This window comes from Molothrus ater, chromosome 14, assembly GCF_012460135.2.
Source record: "Molothrus ater isolate BHLD 08-10-18 breed brown headed cowbird chromosome 14, BPBGC_Mater_1.1, whole genome shotgun sequence".
In the NCBI taxonomy this organism is placed as follows: Eukaryota; Metazoa; Chordata; class Aves; order Passeriformes; family Icteridae; genus Molothrus; species Molothrus ater.
The window spans coordinates 12,818,247-12,836,305 of NC_050491.2; the positions used below are offsets into that span (position 1 = coordinate 12,818,247).

General features: G+C 47.4%; 1 protein-coding gene across 1 annotated transcript in view; it reads right to left on the reverse strand.

Moving 5' to 3' along the window:
- GPC3 (glypican 3) overlaps positions 1-18,059 on the reverse strand; it is a 142,269-nt gene that overhangs the window by 50,793 nt on the left and 73,417 nt on the right. Inside the window, exons 4-5 of the mRNA XM_036402387.2 lie at positions 5,088-5,221; positions 2,294-2,419 (exon numbers count right to left, since the gene is read on the reverse strand). Of these exons, the coding sequence (XP_036258280.1) occupies positions 2,294-2,419; positions 5,088-5,221 (260 nt within the window). The remainder of the gene's footprint in view (positions 1-2,293; positions 2,420-5,087; positions 5,222-18,059) is intronic.

The following is an 18,059-nucleotide window of genomic DNA, read 5'->3' on the forward strand; positions in this document are numbered from 1 at the left end:
GTCTTTTCACAGAGCCTGTGCCCTTCCATGCCAACACTCCAGCCACAGGAACCACCCCTCCATGTCTCCTCCATCCTTCTTCCTGGCAGCCACCACATATATGGGACAAGCACCAGGACAGCACTCTGAAATTAATACCAGGTATTCAAACCACACCAAATTTCTTGCAAAAAGTGGCAAGATGGAGTGTGATCACCAACAGACACACACCAGTCCAGCAGGAGAAGAGAATTCCTCCAGCACACAGCACACATTCTCAGAATAGCTCCAGTAAGAGCTGCTACACCACGAACAGATGCTTGGCTCCCTCTTGGGGAAAACACTGAAATAAAGGAACTGGCAGCTTGGGGTACTCCAGCACTGTTACCTCACATGCTCCTGATTTTCAGGAATCTTCCCAGACACTCTGAGAGAGATGCCAAGCTGGGAAATCAAAGCACACAAAGCAGCCAGTAGACATCATTTTAACTGCATTTTAACTACATCTTTCTATTTGAAACATTCTGCAAGTGGGTCCTGGGAGAAGAGCACCCTTGACCATTATCTCAGCTCAGCTTTATTTAGCTGAGGTCTCCCTGCTCACAGCAAAAATCTCTAATATCTGTAAGGAAACTGTTTCTAATATTTCATAGGAGCTGGCAGAGGTGGTGACATCTGTGCAACAGATCAGAGGGGGCAAGGAGAGAAGTGGAAAGGCACAGTAGAGGATTTATTCCTTAACTCAGCAGCCAGGGGCTGAAATCTTGGTGCCCCCTCCATGCACACAGACTTTATCCTCTCCCTGCCTTGCCCCCTGCATGCCATGGCACCTCCAGGATGTGCCATACTGTGCCCACAATGATCCCCTGGTGTTCTTAGCAGAAAGCTGAAGGCCATCTATCACCTGAAGTCATGCTGGATCTGCAAATAGCTCCGAACTTACATTTGCAGGAGGATCTGGACTCAACACCCTTCCACTGCCACCACCTCCCCCAGCTGTGACATCAGCAGGATCCAGACCACAGGATCCAGACCAAGGCCACTGGCTCCGACCCCAGTGAATTGTTGTAAGCCAAGACCTCACCCCAGCTCCCTCTCTCCAGAGCTGCAGTGTTTATAGCCCTGCTTTAGAAGTTTTAATTAACAATCCGTGAGATAATACTGAAATAATCTTTTTCTTTCTAATTGAATGTCTCAGGCATGGAAACACAAGATTTTCCAGAAATAAGTACCAACAGAGGACACATTTCTCCTTAGGCAACCTAAGTACATTTTACTAAGCCTGTGATCTTAGATGTTGAGTCTTTTTTTTTTTCAAAAGAGAGTTTGATGCTATTTTGGTCTATTCAGTGTTTCAGGTCAGTATTGCAAGTACAGGCTAATTACCACCTGAAGTTACTGATCAAGAAGTCATAATTAATATCTCAACATTTCACCACTTCCTGATCTTATTTCTATTTCTTCCCTTATGCAAACTACTTAATAGCAAAGAACGCTTTGCAAAGTAGACTGATTAGAGGAGATTTATGTATAATTATAAAAAAACATTTCCAAGTTCTATTTCCACATTATTTAACATTCCCAAGGGGCATTTTTTACAAGAAAAATCTCCATTTCTATTAACACTTCCTTCCTCTTTATGGTATGAATCCTGCATTGCCTGCCCCTGTTAACCTCAATTATCACCAGTATATCCTCTGAAATGGTGAGTGGGGCAGGGCAAAGCAGCCACAGCACAAGCTGGACCTTGGTGGGAATGGCTCCATGCAGAGAGGACAGCCAGGACTCGGTCAGAGGGCAGCAGTGGCACCATCAGAGTTCAGTGGTTCTCACCTCCTCCAGCTGAGAGCCACAGCAAGGAGAAATCCAACAAGGGAGCCTTCCTTGACCCTGCCTGGGTGGGGCAGGGGATGCTGTCCTGCTATCAGGGCACCAAGCCTGGCTGGAGACATCCCCAGCCCCGGTAGTGCATGGGGACAATGCCCCTGCTGCTGCTCCAGAGGAGTGTGGGGCACTCTCCCATGGGAGCAGGGTCCAGCTGCTGCTGCTCTCCTGGCTCACCCTGACCAAACCCCAGCATGGATGCAGAGTTCTCACCATGCAGAAATTTCAGTGGAGGGCAGCACACAACCACTGCACTGTGTCTGTGCAGACCTGAACATCCCTCTGAGCTGCAGCACAGCTGGACTCTGACCCTGAGGGAGCAAATCATGCCCTGTTCAGACTGCTCCTGTGCCTGGTTAGCAGAAGATGAGCAGGATGGAGGAGAAGGAGGGCAAAGGAGGAGAGGGAGGGCAAGGGAGATGTGATTCACCTCTCCACGACTTCTTGTCCATTCCAGCAAAGGGTGTCATTCTGAACAGCAGAGCTGTGGCTGCAGATGTACTCTGGCAAGCTGCTGTAAAAACTGCTGTGGGACTTCAGCTTTGCAATCAGTTCCCTGGAAGAAAGGGACAAAAAAGGGTGCTCAGTTAAAAGAAGAAGAGAAGATGAGGTTGGTGCATTTTAACCAGTGAATGCAGCCCCACAAACACAACATTAAAGCAGCTAGGTGCAGACAAACCACGAAGCAGCAGTTTTATTTCCGAACCAAAGCAGCTTTTTCTATTTTTCTTTGATGTTATTCAGTCAAAGGCTGAGCCCACGTTTCCCAGGGCAAAACTGCTGGTGATGGGGAGGGATGTGGGGGCAGCAGAAGCTCAGCCCAACTTTGCACCAGGCAAAAGTCAGGCACAGTCTCTGCACTCTCACAGCACCCAAGGAAAGGTGCCACTGGCTCAGGCCACACATCCATGGGGTACATTTGAGCAGCAAGGGCTCAGTGTCCCCTCTGCTTTGCAGAAGGCAACAGAGGCCCTTCAGGGGCTTCTTCTGGCTGACACTGGCCATCCAGCACTGCTGCAGGGGCAGGTGGCATTCTTGGTGGCAGACCAGAGCTGACATTCTCAGCACAGACCTGGACACATGGCTAAGGCTGCATTTCATGCTGCACCATCAAAAGGACACGATTTCAAGGGATGCACTGGACTGGGCATGGGGTCACAGTCTGCATTCAAAGGGGCAGGGGACATCATCAAAATGGCTCTGCTGCAGGAAGGCAGGAGGAGCTGCAGGAGCAGTGCTTGCACCAACAGAGGGAATGTGAATCAGGCTGCATCCCAAGCCTGTGCCCTCCCTTCCCAGCAAGAAGGATCTCCAGCTGGTCACCTGCAGGGGTCCAGAGGGCAGAATACAGGCTGACCATGGGATCCCTGATGCTTCCAGAGAGGTGACAGAGGCTCTGGAGTGGGATGTGACATCCCCCCAACCCAGGTCTGATCCCTCAGGGACACTCAGCAGCTGTCACCAGGAAATAGTAGCAGATATAATTAGGTAAATAGCACCAAAAGTAAGATAACATGAATATCAGGGACTGGAGGCAGTAAGGCTTGACTTCACAGTTGTCTTGTTTGGTTTCAGCACATTTCCCCCTTTGGCAAGGGGGTATTGCTCACTCCTTGCTCCCTGGGAGGAATGATGAGGAATTAGCACCTGGGGCAGGGAGCACTCTGTACATCCCCCGGGTGCTGCACAGGGGGTTATCCATGCCCTGCCAGCTCTGGGGAGCTGCCCTGCAGCCCAAGGCGGTTTGGTGGGCAGGGGGGGTGGATGCTTTGGATGCCGTGGATTCCCTCTCCAGGCAGAGCCCGCGACAGCCAGCTGGGGGCAGGCGACACCAGCAGAAGGAAGGCTCTGGGCTGTGCTCTGGGCTGTGCTCTGGGCTGTGCTCTGCGCTGCCTTCCGCTGCCTCGGAGCCCGTTCCTGCTGCGGCGGGGCCGGCACAGCCCGCAGGGACAGCCGGGCAGCAAGGGGGTCCCTGCTGCTGTCCACCCACCATCCCATGCACCGACGCATCTGTCACTGCCCAGGCTAATGAACGGGTCTGTCTGATGAGCCAAAGCCCCTCCAGAGGGTGGGAATTCAGCCTAAAGCCCCTGCACAATCCAAGGGATGCTTCAGGCAGTCACCTCCTACATCCATCTCCTGCACTAACAGCGGGCAGAGGTCCAACCTACACCACCTGGAAAGCCAAAATGAGGTGAGGCCTCGATCATCAGTTATGGCAAACCCCAAGCAGAAGCCTCACTGCCCATGGCACTCAGCTTCTCACACCGTAGGCACTGCCCTGTGCCACAAAGCCCAGCAGAGCTGGGAGAGCAGGCAGAAGGAAACGCTCCTGGGGAGCAGAGCTCCCTGCAGGGCAGGGAGGAACCCCTCCATATCTGCAGCTATGAACCCATGTAATTCATCTCAGCAGATTTCATGAGCCTTCAGAGTCTTCAAAGGACATCTCTGTCAGAGCTGGGCTGTGTAACCTCGACGTGTTGAGACAAGGGAGGAATGCAAGCCCTGGTGCTGTATCTCATGGGAACAGTGTCAAGAATGTGGCCCTGTTAGTCTTCAGAGAGAAATCCACCCAACTTAGTCTATTGCCCGCTTCAAAAATTGCCCAGCTTGCTTGTTTCACTTCCACAGGGATTTTTCTTTTATTCAAGAGAGAAGGAAAGGCACTGTGTATCCCTGGGTGTGTTTTCAGATCCAGAGGGGAGATGCTGCTCCCTGACACATCCCTGTGAGACCACTTAATTACAGCTTTTACTTACACAGGGAAGGAAGCACAGGGTGCAGTGCCAGCAGTGGAGGCACCTGCTTCCTTTGAAAATATTCAGTGAAAGGCTGTTAACATCTCTGAACTACCACAAAACACTACACAAAAAGCATGAAATGCATTCCTCTTACCTACACATGGTGTAACACATAACAATTCAGGCTGGAGTGACCATTTCTATCTATAACTACATCTGTGAGTATTTCAGACACTATAACAGAGCCCAAGAAACCCAGACAAGGCATTTGGTGTATTAACCTGGGTGCACTAGGTGAGAAAACCCACGTGGACACCTCATTGCACTTCAGAGCCCGCCACAGAGCAGCTCTGATGCTCAGAGCCAGATTTATGAGTAAGAGAAATAAGGAGCTTTTCCATCTGCTTCCACAGGGCCATTCCATCTGGTGGCTGCTCCTGCAGCCCATCTAGCAGGCACCACACTCAGCCTGAGCTTTCTCACCTCCTCCTGCTCGACAAAGTTTCCTCTTGCTCCACGTGAGTCACTTTCAGGACTTTCCTGTCAATGAAAAGGTCTTCTGGATAATGAGCTGATCGAGTCTGCCTCTGCTGAGCGTGGCCACACATCCTGCTGATCTGGAAACACAAACACAGCAGTGAGAGGAGTGCTGGGGCTGCAGGCATCAGCTGAGATGCACACTGGCACCTGCACATGAGCTGCTGTCCTCCTGTCATCCCCATCTTGCTCATAGCTCAGCAAGCACCTGAAAGCAAAATTCTGTCCTAAGGTTACAACCTGGCTTTTGTATAAATGCAGGAAGGTTCAGGCAAAATGTTGGGGCACTGAAGTGCCCCTTTGGCTATCAAAACCCCTGAGCTACAGGTGTGACAGGCAAATCTTCCTTGTCAAGTTAAACTTAGGCTGGCAGGAGGGGGCCTCAGATGTTCCCTGCTGCTTCTGCACTCTAGCTCTCTAGTCAGACTTTTAGGAAACACCTCACCTCTGAAGGAAAATCCCTGGTTCTGCACCTTGAGGTAGCCCAGCATCTGCACAGACTGCACTGCAGGTGCCCAGGGATGAGCATCATACACATCACTACTAATTAAAAAACCCAGGGCCCAAAATACAGCAAGCACTGGGGCCACAGCCCAGCCATGTTGTGGGAGGCCCTGATTAACAGGGCTCTGCTAATGGCACAAATTAGCTCATTAGCATACAGATTATTTGGGAACTGCCTGCAGCATCGAGGGAAGGAATCCAAAGCACCTCATTCAAGCTCTCTTGCATGGCCACTGTCCCAAGACTCACCCAGCAGTGGCCACTATGCAGTCCCTGCTGTGGGTGGGTTTGCCACCATTTCCTTCTCTGGGACACTGCCAAGGCACATCTGTCCCCCCGTGGCACCACTGCCACTGTCTAAGTCTCCTTTTGATCCACCCCGTGCTGCTCTTGCAGGACTCACCCACGCTGGCCTGTGAAGGGAGCTTGGCTGATTGCTGGGACCATGAAGGCACCACAGCCAACACCACCCTCACTTCCTCTGAGCCTCATCCCACCACCCACATCAGGCTTGGGACCAACCACCCACCCAGGAAATGCCCATTCCTTGCAGCACCTCATTTATCTCCACACCACATGGAATCAAGGCAATCCCAGGGAGCTGCACACCAGAGGTTAAAAGCATGCCTGCCACCCAAAGCTACAAGCATCTGATGTGTAAAGAGAGGAGATTAATTCTGTTCTATTACATCCTACATTTGGGTGGGCAAATAAATTAGTAATGTCACCTCTTTCATTATCAAGAGCAGCACAGTTTGTTTGCTCAGGCTGCCGTACAACAAAGAGTAAAACAGAAACCTCCTGGGAGCTGGGCACTGCAGTTTCTGTTCACATCATGGTGGGAAGAGATGCTGCCACCAGTCCCTCTGCATCTGCAGTTTCCTCTGCCAAAGCAGTTACTCCTGCAGCTGCAGGGGATCAGTTTCTGCAGCATCTTACCTGGTTTTTCCTCTTCTGCCCTCCCTTGGCTGTGCCTCCTATTTGCCTTGCCAAAACCAAGTTTTGCATAAGAATATATCAGCCCTACTGCCCTATCTAAATCACTTGGCAGGCTTCATAAACAGAGAGAGGAAGGGATTCAGAAAATGGATCACATTTTGGGTTATTTTCTTTGCCTTTTGGGCTTTCTGTTAGCATTCATCCCTCTTGTAACATTTACAGGGAGTGTCCTGATGCAAGCAGACAGGAATAGGAGGAAATCACAGGACAGCAGGAGACCTGGAGAAGGGCATTTGGGATCTGAGACCCCCCCACTGTGGAATGGGGGATGTCCCATGCCCTCTCTATACTGGCTGGTTCCATGTCCCTGCAAAGGGCAGAGCAGCAGGACAGTGTCAGGATGCTCAGGGGTCTCAGTGGGCTTTTCCTCTGCCCAAGTCAGAGATGAGACCTGCCATGAAACCTCCTCCAGGGAAACACAAGATACACAAAAGCTCCAGGACAGTGGGTACAGAGGAAGCAGTGCCAGAAAGCAGCATCACTGCACCCAGGCTCTGAATGGACACGTAGAGTGGAGAAGTGGGAAAAGGTTGGACACTTGAAGCTGCTGTTTGTGATGACTCCCTTTGATTCTCCCCAGCTCTGTGAAAATCCCCCCAATCTCTTTCCAAAGCCCAGTTTTCAGCTGGCAAAACCTATCAAACCCTGAGAGAAGAGCAAGTCCAGGATCAAGGCTTTTTCCCAATGACGCAGAGAGGCACTGAATGGGAGGGGAGGGTCGGAGTGACAGCGTGAACAATGGCAGCACCCAGGAGCCTGCTTCAAACAGCAAGGGGACCCAGCAAAGTGGGGATGCTTCATCTGCCACCCAGCACTGGAGGGAGCTCAGCCCCTCTGCTCCCAAGTCCTGCTCAGGAGCTGTGGCTCAGCTGCATCCTCACAGCCCCACACAGCACCTGGGTACCAAGGCTCCAAGATTCATCGAATGAATAAGGATGGAAAAGACTTCTACAATCATTGAGTTCAATGGTTGATCATCAAGCCAAATCACTGATCACCCAGTCCAGCCATCCCTCCTGTGTGGGATGAAACCACAAACAGGATTGTGTTAACTGTGACACTGGACAGCAGATGAAATCTTTGCAGTTGAAGGATACACAGCTCAAACTTTCCACCAAGTTTTTACTTATTTATTTATTCAAGCACTGACTAACCTTCTCAGGAAAAAAGCCCAACTCTGGAGCCCATCTTGTGAAGTCACAGTGAAATAGTTGTCACCCTTTAGTCAAACAAAAACCCGGCTGAGATTTGAACTTTAAAATGAAGTGAGCGAAAGTAGAAGTAACAGATTGCCTGCTCATTTGCAGGGGCAGCATCGTGTATGCTTTTTGGGGGAGGGAAGGATTTCACAAACCATCTGCCAAAGTCTGCTGGACCACAAGCAGTCCTAGGACAACAGCTCAGAAATCCTGTTTCAATCTTACCCTGTTTTTGTGTCCACACTGCAGGCTCAGGAATACACAGCTTCCCAGTCTCTTCCTAACCATTGCCATTTTAAAGCAGGCTCCAAAAACAAAAGAAAAATGCCACTATAGGGCAGTCAGAGAAGGGACAGATACAAGCTCAGACCTTGAGGAGAAACAAGTGTGATGATTCAGCTCTCCAGGTATTGCTTGCTCTGGCAGGAGCAAGGACAGTCAGCTCCCCAGCACCGTGGAGTGTCTGCAAGAGGGAGAGCAAAAGGAAGGGAGCATCTCTAATCCAGTTGCCAAACTTGTATCAAGCAACAGTGTTTAACAAGTGGTTTCTTTCCAACACAGTTATGTGAAATTCAAAGCAAATTGACAGAACAGAACCTCTGGCTCTTCTCCTCCCCATGCTACCAGGGGGATGGTAAATATACACCAGCCCTTATCTAAAGTACAGTCAGTGCAAGAGCTCTGCCTTAATGCAGAATAGGCTGAAGTTTGACACATTAAGCCACAAAAAAAATGATTAAGTAAATCAAATGCCAGAATGTTCTTTAGGCAACAAGAGTTGGACTTTATCTGCCAGGCCACTGAAAAACTGCTGCAAGGGGACACCAGGCAAGAAAAACCTTCCCAAAGCCCTGAGCTTTTACAAACCCCCAAAGCCACCAACACTTTAACAGCCCAAGCGAAACTACCCTGCCCCAGCTCATTAACAAACTCACTAATTACCCGATTTAATTAGCCTCCTCCATGAGGAGTGTGACCCAGGCCACGAGGGGAACACTTTGCCTTCTGAGGAGACCACAACCCCCTGCTCCAGTTCTAGACTGCAGCCCCAGGAGGCTCCAGAGCCGGGCTGGGCAGTGCCTGGGCGCTGCACGCTGTGCTGGCTCAGCTTCAGGGGGAACTCTGATCTGAGAGGAGCACCGGGGCAAGGCTAATGGAGCAGCACCAGCAGCACACTGTAAGGCTTCCCCATTAATTTAAGATAAGAGATGCCTGAGGACTGCAGGGATCAGATTTGCTACAGCTGAGCTGATGGATGGGTGTAAAGCACAGCACTGATCCCCGTGGGTAGCTGCTAGCCCATGGAAACTGGGATTACTGGGGTTAATTGCCAAAGAAAGAGTGACCACAGTAGCAGGTTCTGTGCATCACAGCCCCCGTGCAGCTGATGGAGAGCACCTCCAGCCTGGCTATGGCAGGATGGCATTGCTGACACCACTGAGGCTCCTGATGAACCTGCTCTGCTGTCAGAGCCCAGGACATTCCCCTGACTGCCCTGGAGGACTCGAAACCCTGGCAGGGGGCTCAGAGACCTTAGCACTGAGTCAAAGACACCTGTGCCTTCCATTCTAACCCATGGAAACAATTACCAACTTTGTGTGATGAGTTATAAGCCATAAGGGTTTGAATAGAATGGTAGTGAATTTACCACAGGGTGGAAAAGTAGAATTTGGGGGTTTTAGAATGGGGGTTCAAGAGGCAAGATGGAGGAATCTGGGCATGTCCTGTCCTCCTCCTTCTCATCCTCCATCTTCTGCTGTGATGTTGGCACTTCTGGATTGGTTTAGAGTAGAGACAGACTGTCTAACATAGGTGATAGGTATTGGAAAATTATTGTAAATAAAGTACACATAGTTTTTAGTATAAAAAGATAACACCGCCCTGAGGGCAGTCAGTGTGCCTCAACCCGACCTGCCAGACAGACCTCAGCGTGTCAGAAAGACAATGTATTGGATAAGAGCAAATAAACAACCTTGAGAACCAGAGCCAAGGAATCCCATCTTCTTCTTCGAGTGTGGGGCTGGGAAAAAAGACTTTTTAATACCTCGGGAGCCATTCCAACAACTCAGAACCCAAGACTCTGCTGCCAAGGCACGAGGCAGCGTGGCCACATGGGGCAAAACCATTTTATCTTCCTTATCAGCAAGGAAATCCAGGGGTGAAAGGATTGGAAAGCAGCACACTGGGATCCTCAGTGCCAATCTGAGCTTTGCTTTTAAGAGTAAGAACATTTTAAAGGTAATTTTTTAGATGATTTAGAAGAAGAAGAAAAAAAAAAAAAGACACAAAAAAGGAGCTAATCAGCTTCTCCTTGGAGAAGAAGGGATTGCATTAGACACTGCTGGATACCTGCTGCTGCCATTTCTCATTCAGCCCAGGAGCTCCACTCTGCTCTAAAGGAGAGTTTGCTCTATTTGACCTTTGCTTAAACTTTACATGGAGTTTCCATTTGTCTTTTCTAAGAATTCTTCTGCTTATAGATTCATTCTCCAGGAAGACGCAGTATTTTTTTTCCCCTCAAGGGGATGGCCTCATTTTTGAAGATTTCCTCCCACAATCTCTTTTGCTCTCTGGAGTTCACATAAGTCATTTTATACTTATTCGCGGGTTTCCTTTGGGAGAAGCCACACATCAAACTGAAAAGAGATTAACTATTATAATTGATTTGAACACAGCTTCTGAAAGGGTGATTTGCTACAGAATGCACAGAACATCAAGAGATCACAGATTTGCTGTCTTTGGAAGAACCAAGTGATGCCCACTAAACCCCAAACATCCTTCAGTGATGGATCCCAGTTTGACCAGTGAGGCTGAAAGCCTCAGTAAGGCAGCAGCTTGAATTGGTGCCTCTTCCCCAATTCTTTTTAACAACCTGCTCCACTACACATCACAAGTCTTATTAGCATTATAAAGATCGCATTTGTGCCCTGTTTATCTTCAAAGTCACCATAAAAGTGAACCTGAAGTCTATTACTCAAGTGCTGCTACAGAATTCCGCTTAATTAAATTCTAAAGGGCTTAAACCAAAAATATACATTGCGATGATGTGGGATAGAACATAAACTTTTTAATAGTAGTAACCAAGCACATTTACCATTTCTACAGGTGTAATAAAAATGCTAATATATGTTAATGTTTAGTCTGTGGTTAATGTTTTGTCTTGTTAATTTCCCCAGGGCTTTTATTACTGATTTAAATCTGCCACACTGCCCCAGTGATTGCATCGCCTTCCACAAACAGCGCCGCGCTCTCAAACCAACGCTGATTAACAGGAGTGCAGAAACATTTGGCTAGGACAAACACTCTTATTATATGCTTCTAATCATTAGATACATTTTGTCAGGAAGATGGGAAAGAAACAATTCCCAGCTCACCCACTCTTCTCACAGCAGAAAAATGTGATTATGGGCATAAAAATGAATTTACAAGCCTTTATCTTAGGAAGCACATCATTATTAACTAAGTAATGATTGTTCTTCTGGTTCCAGGCACTCAAGCAGAAAGAACAAACTGAGTATGGTAACACAGATGTCTTCAATGAACACTCCAACAAAATTCCTCATTAATGGAGTACTAAATGTTATTAATCAGCTCTGTAGTATCATGATCTCCATTATTCAGACTGCAAGAATTACATAAGACAGCATCCTAACTCACTCATGCAGAGACAAGAATCAGAGGAAGTGACCCACTCTCCGTGCTGAGGAGAACGTTTAATAATGCATCACCCTTAAATAATGCAACGCTATAATGTGTAAAATGCACACAAACACTAATGCTTAAAATAACAGAGTGCCTGTCACACCTGTGCCCACGGTGACACCCAACACATGCTGCAGACATGGGCTACAAACACCCAGGGACCCCTGCAGCCCCCAGACCAGGTTGTGCTGAAGGCCATCACCACCTGGCTTGAAGACCAGCTCCTTCAAACTGCTACAGAACCACAGAGGCATTTTTCAGAGTAAATATAACTTAGTTTTTCCTAGAATGGTTTGGGTTGGAAGTGACCTTAAAGATCATCTAGTTCTAAATCCTGACTGCCGTCCTTCATATAGAGGATCACAAAATACTCTGCAGAAGGTCATTGTCACAGCAGAAACATGGGGCCCTAGGGAACTGGTGGGACTGGTTCTCAGGGCAGGGAGCACAACGGGCTCCACACACAGCCACCTGTGTTGATGTGACAGAGGTGACACAGCAGCTGGCAGGTCTGACACACGGCGTGGTTACACCACCACTCTGCCCCAGAGACTGGACAAGAGTGAGGGTGCACCAGCTCAGCAGAGCAGTGGGAAGCACAAGAGACTTTTTATGGGTTTCAATCCTTGGTGCCAATTGCTGAAGCTGCAGGATTTCCACCTGCACATCCCTGTGCTGTGTCAGGGTTCACATGCTTTAAATTGGAAAGAGACAACCCTGCAGCTCCTTGTGGGACACACCACCCTGTCCCCAGGAGGATGTGATGGCCAATGCACCACACAAGTGCTGCAGCACACAAGGAACCTCCACAGTGTCCCACCATGTCCCAACCCTTGCACTGCCCCAGCTTCTCCCAGCACAGGATGCCCTTTCTCTCAAAGGAACCGTGACCTCAGCTTGAGTTGAGCCCTTTCAAACCTACATAAAATAATGCAAACAAGATGTTTCTTCTTTCTGGCGTCCCCAGCATGGAGTGTTTAATCCACCAAAGAAAGCAGCTTTGTGTTTCAGCAAAAGCCTGTTTATTGTTATTTATAGGTAGAGAGGAAGTCAGACTAAATGATCACAGTTGTTCCTTCTGTCTTTATAATCCATGACATATAATTAAGGCACAACTTCTCAAGTCAGTCTTTCTCTCCAGCGTTTTGTTAATTCCATATTTAACACAGAATCTGGTATTTCAGTTTGGATGGTTGGACCTCAGCAGCAAACCACAGGGAGGGCGGCTGTAGCCCCAGCCAGGGCTCAGACCCAACCCAGCCAACCAACAGGGAGAATCAAGAAAAAAGCATTTGCTTAATTTTTGGCACACACTTAAGCAGTTTTCCTATGTGCAGACATTTCCTGGAACAGGGCCCTGCAGCATACTAATGCACCATTATGGTTTTAACTTAGATCTGTGCAATCTGATATTTCTTAGACAACCAAACTAAGACTTTATTCTTGGAAGGAGAAGGCAGCCTTGCCTGGAGGGTTACAGCAGAGCAAAAGGGAAGATGGAGCAAAACCCAGAGAAACCCAGAACGCGTTAGACTGGCTAAAGCCAGGCTCAGGAGCAGAAGGTGGCAGTACCCAGAGTCCATCTCCTGGTGGAACCCCACGCCCCCAAAGTGCTCCATGGCTGAGGAGGCAGCACAGCAGAGGGGGGCACACGGCTGCTCCTGACCCCAGGCTGCTGCTCTGCCCCTGGGACTGATTCCCCGAGGAAGCTGAAGATGCTCCAAATTCAAGCAGCTGATTTCAACATTAGCACTGACTCATCTAACCTGACAGAAAATTAGGACTCAAGGCAGCAGAGCCCACTTCTGCTAAGTATGCTAAATACAGTTTAATTATACAACTGCACTCCATGCATGCTCTAACATGCTCCTATTGCAGGCAATTAAATCTACCCCATCACAACAGGCTGGGAAACAAGGAATTGGCTTGAGGGATCACCAGTTTCTACCAAGATCTTAAAAAACCCTCACTGGGCAAAGGCAGGAAGCAGGACAGCTCCAGGCAATCACCACATGCTTGTTATTTTCCTTCCATGGGTTCATCGGTTTCCTTGGCAGATTTCTGTGGGTTTTAATGCTGCACCGTGTTTGTGCCTACGGCACTACAGAAAGGAACAATCCCAGAGAAATAAATTCCTAGCAGCCTAATTTAGAGAGGAAAAACAGATACCTGCCATCAGTCTGGAACACAAGCCAGAGTCAGAGCCTGTAACAGGGTATTTAACAGCAGCCGTGTCAGCTGGATTGCAAATGTGGTCAATACCTACCAGCCTCTCTTCCCCCCTGCAGCCATGAGCCCAGATTCAATTATTCTTTGAGAAATACTTTGTTAAATAATTAAAAAGTTACTGCATTACTTTTCCTTTTTTTTTTTTTTTCCCTTAAACCAGACCAATTCAATTTTGGAAGTATAAAGCCATTATAATGTGTCAGCTAGCAATTAGCTACTGTACACTGTTTATTCTTTAATATAATCTTTGAGTAGAAGGGCAATATTCTCAGAAACGCAGCATTAACTTGTTCCTGAATGACTTTAATATGGCTCTTTTCAAATTACTGCTCATAAAATCTCAGGGAAGAAAAATTTACAGATTATATCCCATCTCCTTAATTAGTTCTCTCTCTCTTTCAGCAATCCAATAGCAAGTGTAATATTTATTTAAAATAGAGCACACGGGGCTTACTACTAAATCTGCTGTAACTGGTGATATCAAAACAAGCAGGTAAAAGGCAATGCTAGTTTTGCAGCCTGCACAGACCATGCTCACAGGTACACACAGCTTTTCAGATTTATATTTCCATAAATGCTTGTACTGAAACTATCCCAAAGGTTTTTTACACCTCTAAGTACTTTTTGCTATCAAATGCCCTTCTCCCTTCCTATGGTGCATGGAAACCCTTCCTAACCCAAAGGGTTTGGCACTCCCCATTCCTCTCCACTCACCTTTACCATCACCCTACTTATTTTAACCCTCAGACAGAAATAATCCCCCCAGCAGCAACTTTTTTCTCCCTCCATCCACCTTTCTCTTTCCAAACACCAGTCTCTGCTAAGACAAGAAGGCTGGAGCCACCAAAACTCTCCAAATAATTTAAACAGTGACATTGCTGAATCTCTTCAGCAGAAAAATTACAGGCGTTTGTTTTCCAGCAAAGCTCAGAACAACCTCACACGTTATGCAGCTCCTGGCAATGGAGCATGAGGCTTTCCCCATGGCCATGCCATGGACCTCTCCAGTGAAAGTCTAAAAGAGAAAACATAATAATTATCATTAAGGGAAAATAGATAAAATAGCTCCATGCAGCAGAGATTAGCTGCTGGTAAAATTAATCCATTTAAGGCCAACAAAAGGAGAGGGCCCTGTGGTTTTTTTCTTTCCTTTTTTTTAACTTCATCTGTTGATTTTTTCTTAGTTTTGAAGCTACCAGATCCATAGCAATTTTTTCTCCCTGACAGTCAGGCCTAACCTAATCCAATTACAGGTCAGCACCAAGATAATATACCCAAAACACGGCAAACAAGGTAAAAAGGCTCCCATTAGATTTTTGCTCAATAAAGGAATTACGTTTTTTCCCAAAGACAAATAAGGCTTATTGAAAATGTAAATCATTCCTTTCTATAAAGAGATAAATATCTGCAGGGCTTTTTTGAGACTTTATTGGAAGACATCTTGTTTTTACATGTACTGTGGTTAGAACAATTGAATTACAGAATGACTTACAACATTAGATTAGTTTCTGCCTGATTGAGAATATCTTTAAAATGGAAATCGGTGTGCACTTTTAACCTTGTTACAATGCTGTATGGCTGATTAATGTATTAAAGGCACTCATTCAACAATAGCCTTTTGCAGACAGAAATTAAATTAATCCAACTTTATCACAACACCTTTATTAACAGTATCAAACAGAGGACTAGTATTTGATTATGAGAAGTGAATTCCAATACATTGATATACAAGTCCAAAATTAGGTAGGAGAATCATTAGATGGGAAAAAAATTGACTAAACACTTGTAATGCATTTTTGTTTATCATCATTACTTTCCACTCACCTTGCAAGTTGCAAGCTGGGAATTTCCCCAACTCATGGAAAAGATAAATATTTTGCACCAAAATCTAAAGGCAGGGAGTTATTCCATTTCCTTCTGGCTCCAAACAATGGGAACTGCATGAAGCAAAGCTCAGAGCTGACCTTCCTGGATGTTTTTTAGTCTCTGCTGGGCAAATCTTTTTGGGCCCACCTGCACTGAGCTCATGGTGACACATTTTGCCCATCAGAGCCACCCCAGCATCCCCTCCCTCTGCTCCATGGCTTTTGGGCCATCCCTCAGGGAGCACACAGAGGATGGATGACTGAGCTATCAGCACAGGCACTTGGGTATCTCCAGAAATACCTGCACTCTGCTCTCCGGAGAGCAGCAGCACAAGGTTTATTTTACAGTGATACAGATCAATATGTGCAATCCAGGAGTTAATAAGCATCAGAAAGACATAACTTAGAGCACATCAGTCACCCCCAAGTTTTCCTCAGTAACCACCCAGCTCTCCAGCTGGTTCTCTCCAGGTCACTGGCTCAGAGCATCATCTCAACCTTTGCCAGTAGCACAGAAGAGAATTTGGTGTGAAAATTGATTAGGTTACAAAGATACACCTGCATAAAGAATTGCAAAATTTGCCAATAGCTGCCTTGCTTTTTATTTTCAAACAGAAATAACTCTGCCCAAGTAGCTGTAGGCTATCAGCACCGCTTTCTGCAGCCAGCTTGCTCTTCCTTAAACAAATCTTTGGAAAATAATGCAGTTAGCAGCAAATTTCACCTACTGAAAGCAGGCTCCGTGCCCTCGGGGGCTCATTAGAGGGGTAAGACAACAGGTAGGGATGGAAAAGGCCACCAATTCTTTTTGCAGTGGCCTGATAGGGCAGTGAGGACCCAGCAATGAGGGGTGCGTTGCTGCAGCAGATGGATGAAAAATCCACCTCAATTGTTTGCTGAAATTTTTTTTCCCCAGCAAAATGTATTTAGCATCTTTCATGCCTGGTACCTCAAAGCCACTTTAGAATAAGATGCAAAAACGATATAATTCACAGCACCGCACACAGGCAGAGAATTCAAAATGAACCAAACCACTCATTGCAACCCAGCCCCTCATTGTCTGCAGCGCAAAACAAAACACCGCTGCTCCGCCCGGGCAGCTCTGGGCACCACTCCTGCTTTGCAGAGGGTCCCTTTTAAGTTTCTGGTTTGTTCTTGGCTCATTCATCAGCATTGCTAATGGGAGAGATAGTTCTGGTTTGAAGGCAGCAGCACTCACGGGGGTTTCTGTCACTGGAAGTAAACTCGGCGCTGTTCAGATGAAGGATGCCCGGTGGATGACCCCGGGCGGAGGCCTGAGTGCAAACGGCAGTCACGGATAATGAGGCCAAAAGAGGGTTTAGCGTAAAAAGCACAGCGAGATGGATATTGGTGAGCACAACTCTGGGCTGGCAAAGCTGCGGGTCTAAGCAAGGAGAGAAATCTTCAGGAAAGGAAATGGGCCAGAATGGATTTTGCTAATAAAGCATCTATGTTAATAGGGGTTGCAGGAGGCTGCAGCAAGAAGGGAGCCGTGTCTGCAGGGCTGATGCTCAGGGGGGTTTGATCTCTCTGGTAAAAGAAAGATGTGTGGGCAGTTTTAACAGAGAATTCCACAGGCAGCTCCACCATTCCACAGTAAGTGTCCAGGGCAATGGCACGTCTGGGGGGACTGAGTTAAGTAAGAATAAAGGCAGGTCATGCCATGGCTATCACTCCTCTGCAGGGCCCTCAGAAGCCAGGGGGATCAGCCCACACTAACACTCTCCTGCTTCTGTCGTGCACCAGCTGACAGCATCCTTCAGGTAAACCAAATCTAAATCTCAGCAAGGACCCAGAGCATGAGGCTGGATTAACACTGAAGGAAGTTCAGGTGCAAAGCTCATTTGCAAACACAGCCCCAGTGAAAGGGCTGTGCCCCAGCCATCGCCTTTCAGAGGGGCAGCTCCTCCCTGGCCAGAACCTCTCCCACAGTTTTGATGCAGACGAAGCCTCAAATCACAAGGAGGGAAATTTCTGATGCCGTGATCTTTGGCTCAGAATGAAACTCGGTTTTTTTTCCTGCTTAAATCCAAGCTATTTCGAGACCTCCCATTATGTCCTTGACCATTACAAATTATTTAAAAATCAGACAGCCTGAAATTTCAAAGCTTGAAGGCACCCCATATATCCCCTCCCTCAATGCTTTGCATGGCATGACCAGCAGCTCCCTCCTCTCCTACATCCCAAAGCATCCCAGGTCCAGCTTCCAACCCAGCTGTGATGGGAGCCAGGAAAAAGAAAAGAGATGAGAAAAAAAGAAGCTGTTTTGTGCAGTGAAGAAAGCTGCAAAACATTGCAAAGCTGTGCATCCTCATTTCCAGCTGTTAAGACTGTATCCTGCCCCACTAACTCTGAGAGCTCTTTGTACTGATGCCAGGGCATCTCAGAACCAAATATCT